At 33.2% G+C, this 21,345-nt stretch overlaps 10 protein-coding genes across 10 annotated transcripts; 6 read left to right on the forward strand and 4 right to left on the reverse strand.

Moving 5' to 3' along the window:
* Window positions 1-274: 274 nt before the first annotated feature.
* PPL_10993 (uncharacterized protein) lies at window positions 275-1,860 on the forward strand (the record flags this gene model as incomplete). The annotated part of the gene is made up of 3 exons (XM_020581753.1): window positions 275-410; window positions 488-567; window positions 628-1,860. The coding sequence occupies 3 exons, from the start codon at window positions 275-277 to the stop codon at window positions 1,858-1,860; spliced, it is 1,449 nt and encodes a 482-aa protein (XP_020427623.1).
* A 183-nt stretch (window positions 1,861-2,043) lies between these two features.
* Window positions 2,044-4,093, reverse strand: PPL_10994 (uncharacterized protein; the record flags this gene model as incomplete). Its single annotated transcript, XM_020581754.1, has 3 exons — window positions 2,044-3,657; window positions 3,737-3,841; window positions 3,908-4,093. 3 exons carry the CDS (start codon window positions 4,091-4,093, stop codon window positions 2,044-2,046), a joined length of 1,905 nt encoding a protein of 634 aa, XP_020427624.1.
* Window positions 4,094-7,070: 2,977 nt separating this feature from the next.
* On the forward strand, window positions 7,071-8,521 carry PPL_10995 (uncharacterized protein; the record flags this gene model as incomplete). Its single annotated transcript, XM_020581755.1, has 2 exons — window positions 7,071-8,412; window positions 8,445-8,521. The coding sequence occupies 2 exons, from the start codon at window positions 7,071-7,073 to the stop codon at window positions 8,519-8,521; spliced, it is 1,419 nt and encodes a 472-aa protein (XP_020427625.1).
* A 586-nt stretch (window positions 8,522-9,107) lies between these two features.
* On the reverse strand, window positions 9,108-9,452 carry PPL_10996 (uncharacterized protein; the record flags this gene model as incomplete). The annotated part of the gene is made up of 1 exon (XM_020581756.1): window positions 9,108-9,452. The coding sequence occupies one exon, from the start codon at window positions 9,450-9,452 to the stop codon at window positions 9,108-9,110; it is 345 nt and encodes a 114-aa protein (XP_020427626.1).
* A 285-nt stretch (window positions 9,453-9,737) lies between these two features.
* On the forward strand, window positions 9,738-11,297 carry PPL_10997 (NF-X1-type zinc finger-containing protein; the record flags this gene model as incomplete). The annotated part of the gene is made up of 3 exons (XM_020581757.1): window positions 9,738-10,055; window positions 10,137-10,417; window positions 10,496-11,297. 3 exons carry the CDS (start codon window positions 9,738-9,740, stop codon window positions 11,295-11,297), a joined length of 1,401 nt encoding a protein of 466 aa, XP_020427627.1.
* Window positions 11,298-12,080: 783 nt separating this feature from the next.
* Window positions 12,081-14,498, forward strand: PPL_10998 (uncharacterized protein; the record flags this gene model as incomplete). Its single annotated transcript, XM_020581758.1, has 2 exons — window positions 12,081-14,112; window positions 14,470-14,498. 2 exons carry the CDS (start codon window positions 12,081-12,083, stop codon window positions 14,496-14,498), a joined length of 2,061 nt encoding a protein of 686 aa, XP_020427628.1.
* A 219-nt stretch (window positions 14,499-14,717) lies between these two features.
* PPL_10999 (uncharacterized protein) lies at window positions 14,718-17,060 on the forward strand (the record flags this gene model as incomplete). Its single annotated transcript, XM_020581759.1, has 2 exons — window positions 14,718-14,787; window positions 14,860-17,060. The coding sequence occupies 2 exons, from the start codon at window positions 14,718-14,720 to the stop codon at window positions 17,058-17,060; spliced, it is 2,271 nt and encodes a 756-aa protein (XP_020427629.1).
* Window positions 17,061-17,385: 325 nt separating this feature from the next.
* PPL_11000 (terpene synthase family protein) lies at window positions 17,386-17,751 on the reverse strand (the record flags this gene model as incomplete). Its single annotated transcript, XM_020581760.1, has 1 exon — window positions 17,386-17,751. One exon carries the CDS (start codon window positions 17,749-17,751, stop codon window positions 17,386-17,388), a length of 366 nt encoding a protein of 121 aa, XP_020427630.1.
* Window positions 17,752-17,823: 72 nt separating this feature from the next.
* PPL_11001 (uncharacterized protein) lies at window positions 17,824-20,087 on the reverse strand (the record flags this gene model as incomplete). The annotated part of the gene is made up of 4 exons (XM_020581761.1): window positions 17,824-17,844; window positions 17,867-18,284; window positions 18,368-18,390; window positions 20,070-20,087. The coding sequence occupies 4 exons, from the start codon at window positions 20,085-20,087 to the stop codon at window positions 17,824-17,826; spliced, it is 480 nt and encodes a 159-aa protein (XP_020427631.1).
* A 75-nt stretch (window positions 20,088-20,162) lies between these two features.
* On the forward strand, window positions 20,163-21,308 carry ggps1 (FPP/GGPP synthase family protein; the record flags this gene model as incomplete). The annotated part of the gene is made up of 4 exons (XM_020581762.1): window positions 20,163-20,359; window positions 20,441-20,706; window positions 20,788-20,927; window positions 21,009-21,308. 4 exons carry the CDS (start codon window positions 20,163-20,165, stop codon window positions 21,306-21,308), a joined length of 903 nt encoding a protein of 300 aa, XP_020427632.1.
* Window positions 21,309-21,345: the final 37 nt, after the last annotated feature.

Genomic DNA, 21,345 nt, shown 5'->3' on the forward strand with positions numbered 1-21,345 from the left:
GATGTAAATTTGTTTTGTTTTTTAATTTTTTTCCAAATGTGGTAAAATTCGAATTATCTATTTATTTACTTAAAAGAGAATTTACAATACCCCCACATCTTTTTGAATGTTTTTTTTTTGTTTTCCGAATCTACTTTTAAAATTGATAAAGATTTACCATTAATATTTTACATTAATGTAATTTAAAATAAAGAAAAAAATCTAACTAATAAATGTTTAATTAATAAAATTCAATTTATTATTTCTTATTATTATTTTTAAAAAAAAATAAAGAATGTTTGGAGTATCAAATTCAATGTTAAAAAACAAAAAGAATGCAGAGTATCTGTCGATGAGAGAAAAGATCAACGGAAATGATTTGGATGATCAAATCATTGGAATGAAATTCTTTAGAGATTTCATATCAAATGGTAAGAATTAAATTAATTATAATTAATTTAAAAATTATTATTTTATTAATTCAAAATCCAAATAAATATTATTTTAGAGCCAGAAATAACAATTCATCCAAGTTTATACTCTAGAATTCATTCATTATTTAAAGAATCTGAAAATATTATTTTAAAGGTACCATTATTATTTTATTCACAAAATTTCATATTATTAACTATTTATTATTTATTATAGACAGAAGCATCATTTATTTTTGCAAATTGTTTCGATGGATCTGCACATGAAGAGTCAATAAAGTTGTTGAAAAATGAAAATATAATTAGAAGTTTGGTTTGTACTATCTTTAGATATCCAAATGAATACGATCTAATTCATGGATGTGTATGGTCGTTGAATAACTACGCCGTGAAATCCGCAGAGAATAGAGATGTCGTCATTCACTCGCATGTCGTGCCGTCGTTGATGCAGCTGCTATCGGATCTTGATCTACCGACAGAGCTACTCAGTAATATTCTCTGGTTGATTCACAACCTGTCGAGAGGTCATCCCAAACCCAACAGAGATTTCATTGTACCGTTGATTCCGACGCTGGCGGCACTCTACCAACACGAAGATCTCGAGATTGTTGAACATGCCCTCTGGATTGCTTTCTACGTGACGGAAGACAGCAACTCAAAGCTTATCAATCAGTGGTTCTTGAGTGACAAGAAAATGCCAGTTGTAAGTGGTATCACGGTTTCCGAGGAAGTCATCACTATCAACCATAGCATTGCTCTTATCAATCTACTCGATCGTCTCTCACAGAGTGAAGTGGTTGGTTTGAAGCCCGCTGTCATGTTAGCTGGAAACCTCTTGCACATAGACGAACAAGAGAATTCGCACCACACCTTCTATCGCAACATTGTTGCACCGCTCCTAAACGTCTTGCAGCGAACACAAGATTTTGTTTGTCCGGAAGTTTCCAACCAGTCACTCTGGGCACTGGAGCAAATCATTGCCAAGTCACCGTATCAAATTCAAAAGATTCTCGCTCTCGACGATAGTGTCACGCTTCTCGAGAAACTGATGAATCACAACGATGCATCGGTTAGACATGAATCCACCTATTGTTTACTCAGCATGATCTGCAACGGTACGATTGAACAATCCAACAAGATTCTGAAACACACAAACATTCGTATTCGATTCGGTCAATATTTCTCGAATCTCAATCCCGAGCACAAGGCCAACTACACTGTGATCTCGATGTTCTTGGTTGCCTTCAAGCGACTTCAGGTGTGTTGCGATACCAAAGATGTCTTTTGTGACGACTTAATCAAGCATCTCGTGCCATACATATCGGATTCTCCAACTAGCACAATACCCAAGGAATTCCAAAGAGATTGCAAACAAATCTTTGAATACTACAGAAAGATGCAACCTGCAATCTCAAGTATCAAACCAAGATTAATCAAAGTCAGAATCTAATCTAATCGATTCGATTCTCTCTCTTTATTATATTGCTACTAATCAACAAAAGTCATGTTAAAATTTTTATTACAATTAGCTATATAAATATATAAATAGATATTTAAATTATTATTAATCATTATTATTGTTTACTATACATGTATTATTATTATTAATTAATTAAAAAATCTGGGAATATTATTATTTTCTTTTGGATGATGCTTTCTCTGATTGTAAAATATTCTTTGCTTCCAATTCTTGTTTCGATGGTCTCTTCTTTAGGAATTTTCCAAGAATTCCACCAACTTGTTTCTTTTCATCTTTTGACATTGATTGTACATGGCTGTCTTTGGAGTGATGATTTGATTGTGTTGATGATTTGCCTGGTGAGTGTTGTTGTTGTTGTTGTTGTTGATGATGCTGTTGGTTGTTTTGTTGTTTTTCATCAATTGTTTGAATGCTAACATTTGCTGGTTTGGACCAAGTTGTAATGTTTGAAATCTTCTCATGATAGTATCTCTTTCCGTCGGCTGTGATGTGTTCAAACCATTGTTCATTGATAGGTGTTGGAATGGGTGGTGGTATTGCTGCTGAAGATACTGATAATGATACTGATATTGGTGCTTGTGTTTGTTGTGGTTGATTCTGTGGTATTGGTAATAAAGGTGCGCTGGTATAAGTTGGTAATGGGAATGGAGTCATTGCATCATCTGGATTCCATGTGGTGATATTGGTGAGTTGGTGATGATAGTATTTCTTTCCCTCGGTTGTAGTGTATTCCTTCCAACCTGGTTTCAATTGTTGAGGTTTCAAAGGTGAAACATTTGTAGGTGGAGGTGGAAGATTCAGAACATCTGGACTGAGAGCTTGCTGTAGTGAAGCACGATGTGAACCTGTTGTAAATCCATTGCTTGTTTGTTTCTTTGGTATTTGACTCTGTATAAAAGTTGGATTCTGTTGTTGTTGTGGTGGTGGAAAATCTAATTTGACACTATTTCTATTTGGAATGGATGGTGGTGGTTTCGATTGAGTAAAAGTTGTTGGAGGTGGAGGTAAATCCAATGAGTTTCTGTTGTTTGGTAGTCTTGGCGGAATCGATGGTTTGCTTAATGGAGCATTGTTTGGAAGTGGTGGAAGTTGACCTGGCGAGGGCGGTGGTGGAAGTTGTGTTGGTGTAAAAGGTGGAAGTGGAGGGAATGAAGAGATAGCAGCAGCAGCAGCTGGAGGTGGTGGAAACTGTCCTGGCGAAGGTGGAGGTGGAAGTGGTAAACTTGAAAAATCTAAACTCATTCGCTTAGGTAGATCTCCGGTGGAATGAGAGATTTGGTTGTTTGTCTTTCTCAAATGCATTGGTGAGAACGATAGTGGTGGTTGTTGATTTGATACATTGTTGGTTTGTTCTTTGGGTGCAGCAGCAACTTTTCTCAGTCCACTGAGGAAATTGATTTCCGCGGTGTTAGAAGGAGCGGATGCTGCCGCTTCATCTGTAGAGCTGTTGGTCTGTGTTGTTTTCTTGAGCCTGAACAACATCTCTGGATTTGAAACACTGACTGGACGATCCTTTGTCAACATTCCAGGACCTCTGGATTTCAATGCGATAGCTGATGGATCAAACTTTGGAATCATCATTCCCATTCCATTATTAACCAGTTTTGGTTGTTGAGGAGTTGCTGTCTGATCACCATTCTCACCATTCTCGCCATTCTCACCATTTTCATCATTGGAAATTGGAGTTGTTTCAATTACTTCTTTTGTTTGAACTTTTACTCCTCTTGTTGGTCTCTTTCTACCTCCAATACCTTTTGCTCTTGTAATCTAATTAATAATCAAAAAGAAAATAAGAAATTATTATTATTAAAAAATAAATTGATATCAAATTTAAATGATAATTTACAATTTGTGGTTTTGGTGCTGAAGGTGGTGGAATATCTCTCATCCATCTGGTTTGTTCCAAAAGAATCTTATATAGTTTTCTTGCTCTGTATCCTCTGTAATATTTCTGAATGATAATGATTGATTTGGATCTTGACTTTGCGTATCTTCTTCCTAGAAATCCACGCCATACTTTTTGAATCACTATCGCAGCTTCTTCTTCATCTTCGCCATCCGATAACATATCATGAGTGAGAGGTGGAGTCAATGGAATCAATTCACTGGATATTGAATTCCAAACAGTTGGTATTGGAGGTGCATCCGAATTGTTCCAAACGGGTGGAGGTGGTAAAGGAATATCCCATTGTAAATCAGCCATTTATTATTAAGTTATTACAGATAATTAATTATTAAAAAACTATTAAAAAATAACAATTTTTTTTAAAACAATATGAATAGACAGACAATAAAAAAAAAATAATATATTTTGAAAAATGAAATTTGAAAAGTGTATCAATTTAATAATAAACCAAACTAATAATAAAAAAGTGATAGAAGAATATTGAAAAAAAACTAGTTATATTAAGTTATAACTTTGAATTGGCTATAATTGTTGTAGTTGAGATTTGTTTGATTGATTGTTTGTACTTTTTACTAAATAGATTTGATTTTGATTTAATAAATTAATGATATAGACAAATATAACAAAAAGGTAGATAGATTTGTTTCAAATTTTTAACTCGATGTGATAAGATGAATATTGGGTACTTTGAGAATGAATGCACATTAAAATCATCAAAACTAAATCGGATTTTTTTTTTTTGATAATTAATTTTTTAAAATTGTTTCTCGCGATCTGAGATCCCTACCAAGATGAGCTTTCAATCATAAAATTTTGAAAAAAAAAGTTTTGAGACCTTTTTTGTCAAATACTGTTTTTTTGTTGTTGTTTTTGTTAGATATGTTGTCTTGTCTATGATTGCGCAAAATAGATAGTTTGATGACTTTTTAATAAAATAAAATAAAAATCTAATTAATTAAAAAAAAAAAACAATTTAATTTAAATTTCAAACAAGACAACACAGAATAAAAAGTTAAAGGAATAAATAATTATTTTTAAAGCTTAATATTAAAAAAGGATAAATAAATAATAAAAAGTAGGTGGGATAAAATGATTGATTGATTAATTGAAAAAAAATAAATATGTACACTAAATTAAACTTTTAAATTAAAAACATTAGGAAAAAAAGTTGTTATCTAGATGTGAATTTTAATTGGGTTTGTTTAGTAGTTGATTTGAATTTATATTTGATTGATTGATTGATTAATTATTATTTGCTTATTTGCTTTGCACTATTGTTGCTTTTCTTATTGACAAAAAAAAACCATAGATGAAATGAAATGCCATGCAATTATATTATCAGCTACGCTACTACTACCAACAAACAAAGAAAAAAAAACATCATTATTGTTGTTAAGCTCAACAACAATCAAACAAAAAAAAAAGAAAAGGAAATAAATGTAAGAAAATGGGGGATTCTTTTTTGTGGGTGTTTCTTTAACATTTGGACAAAGCAGATTAAATCAACACCTAAATTAACACATATGTGATAATAGCAGCCACATATTTTATCTTTTTATGTGTTTTCAATTCTTTTATTTTATTTTTATTATTTTGGAAAATCCAATTAATCAATCCACTCAACAAATACCACAAAAAAAAAAAAAAGAGTGTTTGTAACCAAAATTAAAACAATATATATCTCATTGTTGGAACACAAATAAATAACACACACCAAAAAAAAAATAAACACTATTTTGTTTTTTTTGATTGTGGGTAACATGATTTGATATTATTTTTGAATAAAAAATTAATTATGCTTATTTATTGCCAATTACAATAGTCACACACAAAATTGGAAACAGTAATCAGTATCTCCAACTCAACCCAAAAAGAAAATTGATCATTCGTTACTTCTGCGTAGTAGTGTGTGTTGTGTTTATTGGTTAATATGACAAATTCCCCTTCAACAATTCAAGTTCATCTCATCTTTTGTGTTGGTTTGTTTGTTATAACCCACGTAAGAGTAAATGAGTGAAATGGATGATCATCTTTAGTGAGATCGATCAAACAAATGAGCACATCTACAGACACACACAAACACACATTATTTAATTACTCTATAATAACCACCACTATTAACATATACTATGTTAGTCTTGTCTATATATATTTAATGTCCATACTTAATGGAATTTTTACACAAATTAGAAATTTCAATATATATATATAATATTATTAATTGATTGTTTTCTATTTTAGGTAAATCAATAGACAAGCGAATGTTTTTTATTGTTTTGGATAAAATCAATATGGATTGTGGAGCAATGATATCTTCATTTCTATAACGAATGATAAAATTTTATTATGAGTATAAAGCCAACATTTTTAAAATATCAATTTATCGAATGTCAATGAAAAATAACAAATTCTAAAAATAGGCAATGTCATTGTTTACCATTTATCTTACAATGGCATTAAATTGATTGCAAAAATAGAACAAACACGTATACACATTATATCTATATATAATTATGTCATTCTTTAGTTGTCAACCACAATTTAAAAATATATGATGGCAATGAATATATTCCAATTAAATAAAATAGAATCCACGAATTGAATTGTATATTAAAATCCAAAATAAAAATTCGTACATCTATTGTATTCGCCACTAACATTGTCAGTATATGATTCTAAGAAGAAAAACAATAAAACTATTTTAGCTATTAATAGGATTAATTTCACTTTAATTAATAACTGTTATTTTTCATGGATTCTATAAACAATTATAGTTTTAGATACCACTAAACAAAGTATCCAAAACTATCTGGAGTAAAAAATATTTTTATGATGAAAGAAAATAAAACAAAAAAGAAATAAAAAAATATATTTTATTTTATTTTATTTTTCAAAAAGTAAAGTTGAGGTGACTTTCTCTCGACCAATTGATTTTACAATGCCACAATTATTTTTGGTATTAAAATCTCATTTTTTTCTTTAAAGAAAATCAACTGACGACATGTAATTTAATTAAATATTGAAAAAATTATGTTTTTTTTTTTTTTTTTCGAATTTCTTTTTCTTTTATTAATTTTAATAAGTTGATTGTTTATTCAAAAAAAAAAAAAAACAAAAAAACACAAAATCATATTATTAGGAATTTGTGAAGAATAATTAAAAAACATTAATATTATAACAATCACGTTTATTTAACAAACATTTTTAAAAGCCAAATAGCAGAGAAATCTTTGAGAATCGCATTATAAAAACAACATAGGTTGATTTTTGAAAGATGGAATCATTTCAACCTTCAACAACCATTCCTCCACTGAATAGCAACAGCAACAGTAACAGTAATAGTAATAGTAATACTAATACTTCAGCAACATCAACAACTATAACTACTGATAGTACTAATAATAATAATAATACATCAACAGTTAGCAACAACTCAAATTCAACATCAAACTTACCTCAATCATCTACTGCCTCTACTAAAAAGAGAATAACAATAACAATAGATAGAAAAGGTAATAATAACAGAAACAAAACAAACAACAACAACAACATGACTAGTGTAGTTGCTGCTTTGCCAACTTCTACAACTACAGCTTCTATAGCTTCAACTTCTTCACCCTCTACAGCTTCTTCGCCTACTTCTACTACTACTACAACAACAACTACAACAAATAGTTACAACAACAATAGTAATAATAACAGACGTAGAAATAATAATTATAGAGGTCATAGAGGTGTCGCCACTCCATTATCAGATAATCATCATTCTGGTGGTGATCAACAACACACCGAGTACGATCCAACTACAAACGAGGTCTTTGTATTCCAAAATATTCCAAGTGAATCGAAAAACTTAAATATAAACGATAATACTCAACAACAATCAACTTCATCACCATCAACATCACAACAATCGACATCTTCACATGGATTCGGCGGTATGACATGGCAACAAGAGCAACTTATGAGTAAATTGAATCCAAATTCTCCACCATATATGCCAAAACAACAACAATCACCATCATCTTTACAACAATCTCAGCAACAACAACAACAAAAGCCACAAAGACAACCAAGAGAACCTAGAGAACCTAGAGAACCAAGAGATAATAATAGAAGAAATAATAATAAAGATAATAATAATAATAATAATAATAATAATAATAATAATAACAAAGATAATAATAGTGTTAGTAAAGAAAATAATAATAGACAACCACGCGATAACAAACCAAAAGATAAAAGAAAACAAACATCTGATTCTAATTCAAACAAACCAACAACAACAACCAATAATGAAAATGAACAACAGAATAATAATAGTATGAAAGATAAATTTGTAAAAGCAAGAGAAAAGATTGAAGATAAGAGAAATAACAATAATAATAATAATAATAGAAGAAATAATAATAACAATGAGAATAATGATAAACCAAACAATAACAACAATAATAATAATAATACTAAACCAAAATATATATTCGATGATAAAGATGAATCGAAAACTGTAGATTACACTCCACTCTCCATACAAATCATTAACAAGATTCAGAGTCATAGTTACGATTGTATGGTGTGTTATGAGACCGTCAAAAAATCGGTGGCCGTTTGGAATTGTACGTCGTGTTTCACTATGTTTCATTTGAAGTGCATCAAGGAGTGGAAGAGCAAGTCGACCACCGCCGACGGCAAGTGGAAGTGTCCGGGCTGTCGTCACGTGATTGAAGCTACTGGCGAACCACCCAACACCTGCTTCTGCGGCAAGGTGAAGGATCCCCAGTACAATCCTTACTTCCTGCCACACAGCTGCGGTGAGATCTGTGGCAAGCTGCGTGCCAAGTCGAATTGTCCGCACACCTGCAACATCCTCTGTCATCCCGGTCCCTGTTTGAACTGCGCCGCGCTCGGCGACATCAAGCAGTGCTACTGCGGCGCCACCTCTTACCGGCTGTTGTGTGGTGAAGTCGACAAGGGAAGAACCTGTCAGAATACCTGTCAGAAGCAGTTGTCCTGTGGCAATCATGCCTGTGAGGATCGTTGCCATGCCGGTGCCTGTCAGCCATGCCAAGTGAAAGAGACGCAAAAGTGCTACTGCGGCAAGAGCATCGAGCCGAGAGAGTGCGGATCGGGTGTTGCCGACACTTGGAGTCAGACTGGCGACGAAGACGACATCCGAATGTATTCGTGCGCCACCAAGTGTGAACGACTTTTGGACTGTGGAAATCACCGATGCCAGCGAACTTGCCACACTGGTCCGTGCAATCCGTGTGAGCTTGTTCCCGCCAAAGTCAACCGCTGTTGCTGTGCACAGTCAGTTCTTGCTGACTTGCCCATCCCTGCAAGACAATCTTGTCTTGAGCCAATTCCTACTTGTGGAAAGGTGTGCTCTCGTCTGTTGGCTTGTGGACAGCACCACTGCCAAGAGAAGTGTCATGCTGGCGCGTGTCCTCCGTGCAAGGTCAAAGTCAAATCGAGCTGTCGTTGTGGCAAATCCATTGAGAATCGTCAATGTGGCGTGGTTCATGCCAATCTCTCTATGAACTCGAGCGCTTTCACCTGTGGAAATGTGTGTCGTGTTCTGAGAAACTGCAAGAAACACGAGTGCGGTGTCAAGTGCTGTCCGGCCACAGCCACCAACGATGCCACTGGCAACCATGTCTGCAAGATCGTTTGTGGACGTGCATTGAAATGTGGAGTGCATCGTTGTGAATCGCTGTGTCACCAAGGCAAATGCTATCCATGCCCACTCAACAACTATGACGATATGACATGTCGTTGTGGCAAGACCATTCTGTTGCCACCCATCCCGTGTGGAACCAGACTTCCGGCTTGTCCACACCCATGCATCGTTCCCAGAGAGTGTGGACACACCAATGAGATCATCGCTCAACACACCTGCCACCAGGGTCCATGTCCTCCGTGTCCTGTGCTCGTCGAGAAGATGTGTGGCAGCGGTCACGAAGTGAGAAAGAACATCAAGTGTGCAACCATCGAAGTTTCCTGTGGAAAAGTCTGTGGAAAGAATCTGCCATGTCTCACTCACAAGTGTCCAAGAACCTGTCACCACGGACCATGCTTGAAGCCTGCCACCCCAACCAATGTATCACCAGCAATCACCTCTGAAAGCACACTCGATGATATCATGAAAGGAATCTCCTGTGGCTATCCATGTAACGCTCCACTCGCCACTTGCGAGCATACATGTCAAGCATCATGTCATCCAGGTGATCCATGTCCACCACAAATCTGTAAACAAAAGGTAAACTAACTAACTTTTCATTTTAAAGTAACTCGTAATATTAATAATATTTCCACTTTCCTACTTTTTTTTCTTTTTCAGACTAAAATCTATTGTCCATGTGAAAGAAGAAGTGTTGAAACAATATGTGTTCCAGTTGGATCAGAGGGTAATGTTAGAGAGTTGGAATGTGATGAACAATGTGAAAGAGAAAAGAGAGACAAGATCTTCTTGTCACTCAAGAGTGACTATGTTGAAAATGAAGAAACTGAACAGCCATCACTCAATCAAATTGAAACTTTGAATCTCTTTTGCAGAGCATCGCCAAAGTGTGTTAAAAAGATTGAATCAATCTTTGATGATTTTATCAATTCAAGTATATTGTAAGTAGTCTATTATTACTCTGATTATATTTAATTATCTTTGTTAACTTTGTTATTCATTTTTAAAACTGTTTCCAGGAAATTGACTGTATCATTCACAAATTTGGTTCATTCGAATTTAATTATACAAATGGCAAAGTACTATCACATTAGAGTGAGAGAGAAACGTGGATTCAATTTGATTGAGTTGTACAAGATTCAAAAGTTGACTGCAGTGCCATCGCCACTCTTGACAGAGTCGTTGAATTTCAGCAATTTGACATCGGTCTCCAAGAGCAGCCAGAGCTATGCTTCGATCTCGTTGAACAGTGTCGTCGCCGAGGAGTTTGAGTCGCGTACTCTCTACTTTAACAACTTGAATCCAACGATTCGTTCCGAGCACATCACTCAGTTCCTCAAGGAGTTCGAGGGCAAGTATAGTCTGCTCTGGATCGACGATGCCAATCTCCTGGTGATCTTTGGTGACCAACACAACTATGACAATGCCGCCGACATCAAGACAACCATGTTCTCTGTGATTCCCTACAGTGACGATGCCAAGTTGATCGAGGTTACGTCGGCCGCTGCTGCCGCCGCCAAGAAATACGAACCACCCGCTTTCCAAGGTGATTTCTTTGCAGTCAACAGATTCTCTTATTTAGATTCACCACCAAACAACAATAACAATAACAATAACAACAACCTTAACAATTCATCAAAGAAATCAACATCTACTACCACAACTACTACCACTACAACAACAACCACCAATAACTCCAACAATAATAACTTCAACAACTTCAACAGTAACAACTACAATGACAATAACAATGATTACATTTCAGAGGAAACCATATTATTAAATGAGCCAGTTGAGAATTGGGAGCAATACAACCAATAAACTAAACTCAGGAGAACAAACAAAAACAAAAACAATGCAAACCTTTTAGTTTTGCTTTTTTTTTTTTTTTTACCAAATAAAAAAAAATCCCATTTAAACTCAAACCAATCAATAATTGATTAAACGAATCCTTTTCAACAACTAATAATATGTTTGATTTGTAATGGAAAGTTCTACTTGATCTTTAAACTGTTGGTAGTTGATTTGATCACAAAGAACTCCCTCCACTAACGATCTATGAGAGAATGTTGATTTTTATAGTTGGTTTATTGGCATTTGGTACCAGATTGATCATCTTGTTAATGTTTTATATACCTTTTTTCATCATGTTGTTTGATACTTTTTTCATTGAACATTGACATAGAATTCTTACAATCTTTAGTATATTTCTTTATTTTCTTATATAACATATAAATAAAAATGTCTATTTAAACTAACTAACCATCATTCTTTCTCTTTAATTCGAATGGTTTCTTAAAATAAAATATATTCACACCCTTTAGCCATTTTTCAATAAAATTTATATCTATTGGCCAACATTAACTTTAAAATGAATATAATCGTTAGGACCTTATAAGTGTGTAATATTATTAGTTTTCTTTTTAGACCATTTCGTCGATCGGTGTTTTTCCCATTTTTTTGGATAAATTGAACCTTTTCATACCCCCTTTTATTTCTAATTTTGATTGTTTAAAAAAAAACTATGATCATTATTTGTAAAATAACATTATTTTTATTTCTTAATCTTTATTTTCAAAAACAAAAAAAATAGTTGTTTAAATTATGAATTGTGATCAACTTCAACAGAGTAATAATAGTAATAATAGTAATAATAATAATAATAATAATCAGAATCAGAATCAAAATCAAAATAATAATTTATTCTTTAAAATATTTAGAAATTCTATTTTAAAAAATAAGTTATTTGACCAAATAAAATGGATAGGTGATACTCTGAGAGTAGCTAAAGATTCCGTGGAGATTTACAGTTGGTTGGAGTTGATTGAACGACCGTGTCAGCTGATTCGCTACGGATACTTTGAAGAGTTTAAAACGGTATTGGCTAGAGTATTGAGTGATCGTGTACTTTATCGTAGACCAATCGAAGAGTTTGCAAGATCACTCGTGGTTGCAGGTGCAATCGGAAAGCTTGAGTTTATTCAATTGGTAAACGAGTGTCATCGTGATATCCTCTATGACAGTGTCATCATACTGACAACGCAAAACGCTATAGCACAAGGACACTTTCACATCGTTAAATACTTGCATGACAACGATCTATCGCTTGGATTCACATCTCTTTCGATCAACATGGCCGCAAAGTATAATCGGCTCGATATATTGGAGTTTCTTCATCGCTATAGGTTCGATGATTGCACTGAGGAAGCAATGGATGTTGCCGCGAGTAATGGGCACTTGCACGTCGTTCGTTGGCTCCATCAAAATCGAACTGAAGGTTGCAGTAAGCTTGCTTTGGATATGGCTGCATCGAAAGGGTACCTAGAGATCGTCCAGTTTCTACATGAAAATAGAACGGAAGGATCCACTGAGAAAGCACTGGATTGGGCGGCATCGAACGGCCATATTGATATCGTTAAATATCTCCATAAAAATAGGACGGAACCATGTTCGATTCGAGCAATGAATCAAGTGGCTGCCGGTGGTCACACTGAAATATTCAAATTCCTACATCGCAATAGAACCGAGGGATACAGTAGTGTTGCTTTTCGTAACGCTTGTCTAAATGGTCACAGTGAAATCATCCACTATATTCTGCAGAATCAGATGTTCAAATCGATAAACGACTACGATTTGGAAATGGTTACGGTAACAGGCGATTTGGAGCTGATCAAGAGTCTTCACTCACTTGGATTCCGACCGAATGGCGCAATCGACACTGCATGCGCACATGGATATCTAGAGATCTTAGAGTATTTCACATCGATTCAAATGCAAGGTTGCACCGTTAAATCAATGGATTTGAGTGCGGCAAACGGCCATTTAGAAATTGTTAAATATCTACACAATCATAGAACTGAAGGTTGTACAACTCGTGCTCTTGATGCCGCTGCAACCAATGGACACTTGGCGATTGTTGAATTTCTTCATAGCTGCCGGACCGAAGGTTGTTTGAGGTCGACACTTGGAACTGCCACTGCCAATGGACATGTCAAAGTAGTGAAATTCCTCGCAGAGAATTGTACCGATTGCAATAAATTCGGTGCACTCAACATTGCTGCGCTACACGGCCGTCTTGACCTGGTGACTTACCTCCTGGAGAATATACATCAACAGATGGAAAGTAGACATCTGCCAATCTCGCCAAACGAACATCTATATTTCATAAATGGATCGATTGAGGAAGCAGCGAAAAAAGGACACTTGGATATCGTGCGGTATCTCTTTGAACAATATAAAATCGTTGAACGAAAAGCAATTGCTGGCGGTGCTGTTTCTGCGTCGACCTTTTCAAACAACCAAGTGAGACGCTACTCCGATTACCTTGTGATTAAATACACGATTGAGAATCACCAATCTAAGTTCACATATAATGCACTTCATGAATCAGTAAAATTCGGAATGTTGGAGACGTTCAAGCTGTTGTATGCAAACCGTCATCTTGGAATCAATCTTAACGATGATGCCATCGAACAATTGGTACTTGGATCATCGAAATACATATCGATAATCGATTACTATCTATCACAAAAACCAACACAACAAAACGATCACAACACATCAGCATCTTTGTCATCAGCCAACCCAAATTCCAAAAGCAATGGTTTTCTAAAACGTCTACAATATAAAATTGAAAGTAAGTTCTTTAAATGAACGAATTAAAAATAACTGTTGTTGTTTTTTTGTTTGTTTGTAAAAGCAATACTAGAATCAAAAAAAAAAAAGATGGGATGTGGTTTATTTTTAATAGTCCATATAAGGTGTATAGCGTGATGCTAAAGAAATTGAAAATAAACTTTATGTTTATATTTTGGTGAATAGAATAGGGAGTGATTTATGCAAAAAGTTTAATCAAAATCATCAAAATTTGCACCTTTTCATTTTTTTCTTACCATAAAAATTGCGACACCAGATATTTTTTTTTTCATGGTTTAGCTTAATTTTTCATAACTTTCTTCTTAAAATATTCTATAAATGATTTTTTTTTTGCAAGAGTTCCAATTTAGACTAATCATAAATTAATATCTAGAAATCTTTTTATTTATTTCTTCCTTTTTTTTTAAGTTGGTTTTGTTTACTATAGAAAATCGGGAAATATTCTTTTTTTATAATTATATAATATATATATTTGGTTTCGAAAATAATTTATTTTTAACTTTATTATTTCCAAAACAAAGCCATTTTATTTATTTGTTAAATTATTTGTTTATTTATTTATTTTATTTGTTTGTATAAAAAATTATGAGTACTTTAGAACAATATTTAAAAATTATTGGATTAGAATCCTATAAAGATTTATTAACTGAAAATGGTATGTAATTTATATTATTATAAATTAACAATTATTAATATTAATTATTATTATTATTATAATCAATTTTAGGATATGATGATCCAGATTTAATTTCAGAATTGACAGAGGATGAATTGGTAGCAGTTGGTGTCAAGAGAGGACATGCAAAAAGAGCATTTGTAAAGAGTAGAGAGGTAGCTGCAGGTGGACCGATAAATACTTCGAATACATCGAATTCTTCGAGTTCCAACACTACACCGACAACTTCATCACCTCCACCTCCACAAACCAAATCAAAGATATCGATCGGAAAGAAGAATGACGATGACTCTGACTCTGACAGTGAATCGACGCCATCGATGATCTCCTACTCGGGTCCACCTCTCCAATCGAAGGTTATATTCGAAGGATTCCTTCAGAAGAAAGGTGAGGAAGGTTTCTTTGGTAGTAAAGTTTGGAAGAAGCGTTACTTTAGAATCTACGAAGAGGGAAGAATGGCTTACTTCAAGAGTAACACTGATGTTTCGCCAATCAAGATCATCGAGTTGCGTGGTGCTCTCGGTTGTGAGGATATGGAAGGAAAACAGTATGCCTTTAAGATTTCAATGAAAACAAGTGCACGTGTCTACTATCTAGTTGCACAATCGTTGGTCGACAAACAAAGATGTATGGACGCTGCCAAGAAATTGATTATTCCACCAGTCGTTCCAGTCAAGATCGATCCAAATGCCATTCGTCCATACCTCCAACACACTCAAGAACCCTCGCAATGCAAATCCTCACGTTTCGACGCTCCATCCAGTTGGGAAGTTTTGGAGAAACCAGCTGCCGAAGGAGATATTCGTCTTAATATTCATAGTTCAGGTCAGGTTTTCATTGAGGAGACACGTACCATCAACTTGGACGACAATGGAATGGTGTGGATTCACGATCTTCCAAAATCACTCGATGAAAGAACTGTCCATTATCAATCGATTACCGATCCAGAGTCTTTTGTTCTTGAACAAACCTATCACAACGATGCCAAGACACCAGAGAGAATGTTGGACAAACTCATTGGTAAAGAAATCGAAGTGAGCATCCCACGTGACGATCATTTCGATGAGCCAATCAAGATGAAGGGTGTCGTTATCTATAATCCGAAAGAAAAGACCTATGCTCTCCAAAACAAAGAAACCAACACTGTACATTTCCTATCGAGTGGTGAAGTTATCTCATTCAACTTACTAAAGACCGAATTGGAGCCAATCTTTAGAGAATCCTCTTTGGAATGGATGGTAAAATCGGCAGAGAAACAACAACTCATCCGTTTGTCATACAATGCCAAGGATCTATTCAAGTGGCATGCCAACTACGTCGGTGTACTCGATCCACGTGAAAAGGAACTCGAACTCAGAGGATGGTTCACCATCAAGAACAAGTCTGGAAAGGACTATTTGAATTCCAATGTAATTTTAATTCGTGAGCCAGAGGACAAGAAGAAAGAAGAAAAGAAAGAGGAGCCAGCTTCCAGCTTACCAGTTCCATTACCAAGCGTTGGTGGTTTCAAGCTTGGAAAGTTGCCAATCTCAGGTTTGTTGGGTGGTGGCGCTACCAAGCCAGTCGAGCCAGAGAAGCGTACCTACAGCTACACCATCGACCACAAGACCAACTTGAAGAATTTGGAATCCAAACAGATTTGTTTCCTCTCCAAGAAACTTCCAGTAAAGAGTATAGATACAATCAGATTCGACACACCCAAATACACTAAATACGCCTCAGTCAACAAGGACCACGGAACCGACGCCAAAACTGGAATTGTCGATTCATCGATTATCTTTACTTGGAATCATCCATATTCGATTCCGGGTGGTGAGATGAAACTTCAACGTAAACACAAAGATCAATTCGGTTCAGACATTCTCAACGTTTTCGATATGCAACACTACAATCCATCGGATATCATCAGCATTCCAATGCAACCACTCGGAAAGGTCTCCTCTACACGTACACAAACTGGATTCAACTTTGACCTTGACAATCTCTATTTAGTAGAGACATTTGAAATCAAGGTAATGAATGGTCGTGAGGAACCAGTTAGAGTGATCATCGAGGAGAACCTCTACCGTTGGGAATACTTTGAAATTTCATACTCTGAGCCAAAATCTCAACCACATCCAACACACAAGAGAAAAATTCAATGGGTACTCGAAATTCCACCTTTGGATGGTAAGACAATTAATTACTCTGTCTTTTACTGTGGTTTAGGACTTCCAGATTCAATGTTAAAGAAACCAGAAGTTAAAAAATAAATAATAAATTATAGATAATTATAAAATTTAAATAATTTAATATTGTTATTGATATAGTTTATAGTAAAGTTGATTGTTGCTAGACTTGTAACGAATTAACAACGATAAACACAATCCTCTTTTTTATAATTAAAATTTGAATTAATATATTTAAGTTTTTAAAAAAAGATTCTCTGAATTCCTTATTTCTGGATTCTTTATTATTCACCTATATATTTTTTAGCTTCTAAGTTCAGCAAAGATGGAATTTGGAGATTTATAATTTGTCCTCTGTATATACATATTAACTATAGAGGCTACAATTGTATGAAATTGATTAACAAGATCATATAATTCTTCCTGATCTTCTTCTTTTTGGAAGAGTTGGAATGAATTTTAGAATTATTAGTTTTTCATAAATAAACAATTGATCAAAACAATTATCAATTTCTTTTTCCTTGAAATCAAGACATTCTTGATCAGACCAATTGTTTTGAGTTTTCATAAAATAGAAACTATTCATTCTTACATCTTTTTCTCTGAGTTCTTTTTCATAGGAGAACACATCATTGTATAGAGAACCGAGGTGTCCTGCTTGTTCCATTAAACTTCTCCAAAGAGGATCAAGAACTATATCACAGTTTAATCTTTTCATTAAGAATATTACACCTAAAAAACAAGTTGGGAATGTTCCATAATTATGTCTTCTCATATTGTAATATATAAATTCATACTCATATCACCATTAAATTTCTAAAATAAAAACCGAAACAAATTTTACAGATTAATATTTTGATAATTGAAACTATAAAATAAAATTTAAATACCTTCATATTTTGCCAAGGGATTAGGTTGTCAAAATAATCAATGAAAGCGTTTGTGAATAGATTCATTAATGGATGTTGTTCTCCAACTCTAATTTTCAAATTCTGAAAGAAATCAAAAGCAATGTTTTCGAGTGGTGTGGCATCCTCTTGGAGTTTTCCAAATTTAAAAATATTGATTACTCTACTGATAACTTTAATTCCTAATTCTAGTTCGTTGGTATCTATAATGTCATAGAAAATGACAGAGAAAACAAAGAATTGAGTTCCCAATACGATTCCCTCTTGATCTACAGTTGGCCATATACTTCTGACAAATTTTGAAAGTCCAAAAATTACGGGTGTACCAATGAATCCATATGATCCTAGTGAAATAGTCAATCTAAAGATGGGAAAATTGGTAAACTCCAACTCTTTGGAACTTTATTAATTAATTTTTGTAATGACAACATTTTATTCTTTTTTATTGTTTTTTTTTGTAGTAATTAATTATTATTTTTTTACAATGTTTTTATAACAATAAATTTCTAATTATAAAATTTTTTTAATTTAAATTAATAAAATAAATTTGTGAAATTTTTTTGTAGACATATCGAAGTAGCACCTGCCTATAACCTATATTAAATAAAATAAAAATATTAAAAAAAAAAACCCTCCAATCATATTAAGTTAAAAGAATAAAAAAAATTAATCATTTCCTTTTATATAGTATTTATTATCTCTATTCCTTTAAGATTTGTTAAAAATTAAAAAACCACTAGCGACTTTTTTTAATTGGTACCCACTCGAGACTTTAGCGCAATTTTACTTATTACAATTTTATTTATTTCAAATAAAGAATATATGTATTTGTAGATTACATTAAGATAAACAATATTTTATTATTAAATTGGAACCAAAAGGTGATATATAATAAGAAACACACATAAATCAGAAGTCTATAACATATTTATATATGTTTACTTCAATAATCGAGAGTTATCATCACCTATACACGCACATGAGGTCCATATTTATATTAAATATTGAAATATCACGTGTATTTATGATCAACACTAGTGTTTATATAACATTTACAAAAACTACCTTAAAGTTTAAAGTTGCTGAGTTATGTATAGTTATTTATGTATTATATATGTTGAGCAACGAGTTTTATCCATATACAACGGTTATGTAAGTATAAAAGATATCCGTATGGTGAGTATTTCATCCATGTGAGAAATTCAGCATGAATTAGAACTTTGCAGTTTTGCGCTTTTGCTCCATATAAATGAGACCTGTTTTCCACGGAAACAGCGGCCTGGTCTGCTAACAGGCGTAGCCAATAGTGATCACCAAATGAAGGACCAAGATATTCTAATCGAAATTTGTTCCAAAAAGTTGGTAGATACACTATCAAACAAAAGGTGATCTGTCGCAGTTAACATTGACTTGAATCACCTTTTTTGGCACCTCTATATCTTATTAAGCCGGGCTGAGGTAGATGAAGCAAATATCTAATAACTAATTATTTGTCTTTCTCTATTCCTTAAACTCTTTGCTTCTTTCATTTCTTTAATTAATAATAAATTAATTTATTTGGTTCATTTGCGAATCAAGGTCAGTCGACCTAATTTTTTTTATTATTTTTCATCAGTGTATAGTGTATATTAAATATTTTAAGTAATAATAGAAAAAGATATAAGTTTGATATTTGAAATTTGTTAGTTCCTTTTCAAAAGAGAATACATCATTATAAAGAGCACAAATGTTTCCTGAATGATCCATTAAACTTTTCTAAAGTGGGTCAAGAATTATCAGAGTTTAATCTTTTCATGAATATTACACTTAAAGAAAAAGATGGTACCATTCAAATATTGTATCTTGAAGTTAATTCCTCTAACATTTTTTAAAGTTTAGTTAATTTAATTCAATGCAGAAAAATAAATGAATTATGACAAAAGAGAAGCTGTGAGCCAAAAAAATTCAATGAAATTTTGGGGCTGAATTTTTTAAACTGAATGGTCTGATCAGTTTTGTTGACAATGACAATACACTTTTATATTTTCTTGCGATTCAGTTTCTCATTCATCATTTATTTTTTATATTTCTTTCTATCTCATTATTTTAGAGAATAGGATCACAATCCGATCATTTTATTAATAAAAGTTAACTTTCACATTCTAAAGATTTATATTTTCTTTGGTTAAATAATTTTGTATCATACATTTGTTAAATCATACATTTCAATTTATAATTTTGTATATAATAACTATTAAATATATATATTTCAATAGATAATAATAATAAAATAAATAATATGTACAAAAAGTTTTCATATCCATTGTCAGAGAAAGATGTTGCTTTGTTAGAGCCTTACAAATATATTTCAGAGACACCAGGTAAGGGTATCAGAACCATCTTGATCGAAGCATTCAATCATTGGTTAAAGGTAGACAGTGAATACGTTAAAAAGGTTGCTGATATCGTTCAAGCACTTCATATGTCTAGTTTATTGTAAGTTATATAAATGAAAGAATGATCATTTTTAAATTGCTTACTTACAGCAGTTGTTATTTTTATAACTATTCTTTGTAGAATCGATGATATCGAAGATAATTCTAAACTTAGAAGAGGTATGCCAGTTGCACATGACATCTATGGCTATGCTCAAACTATTAACTGTGCCAATACAGTGTATTTCTTAGCGATGGATGAATGTAATAAACTAGGAAAGCCTGCTGCTACTACAATCTTTATCGAGGAGATGATCAGATTGCACAGAGGTCAAGGTTACGATATCCTATGGCGTGACACCAACTCTTGTCCGACAGAAGACGAATATAAAGAAATGGTTGGTGAGAGTATGTTTGTTATAATCTATCAAATCAAATAGTATTCCAACATTCATTCAAATATTAACATTAATAACTTATCTCTAATAGAAACTGGTGGTCTTTTTAGATTAGGTTTACGTTTACTACAGACTTTTAGTGAGAATAAAACAGATTACTCAAAGTTGGTAGAAGATTTAGGATTATATTATCAGATAAGAGATGATTATATCAATTTGGTATCAGCTGATGTATGTATCTGTGCATTCTAAGTATTCATTTATAGATATAACTTTTAAACTAATAATAGTAATAATCATTTTAATTCTTAGTATCAAGTTAATAAAAGTTTTTGTGAAGATATAACAGAAGGAAAGTTTTCATTCCCTATTATCAAAGCAATTCACTCGAATCCATCGGATCATAGATTACTCTTGATTTTGAAACAAAAGACAGAGAATATAGAAGTAAAACAACACGCATTGGAATATATAAAGAAATCGGGTGCTCTCAAATATACAAAAGAACAAATGGATATCACCCGAGAGAGAATCATCACTCAAATTTCACAGTTGGGAGGAAATCCTTTCCTTCAAAAGATTTTAGATAAATTAGATCAATCTGGAATTTAAAATATAAAGAATATTACTATTATTATTAATATATATA

Source organism: Heterostelium album (assembly GCF_000004825.1).
Source record: "Heterostelium album PN500 unplaced genomic scaffold PPL_contig20, whole genome shotgun sequence".
NCBI classification, from domain to species: domain Eukaryota; phylum Evosea; class Eumycetozoa; order Acytosteliales; family Acytosteliaceae; genus Heterostelium; species Heterostelium album.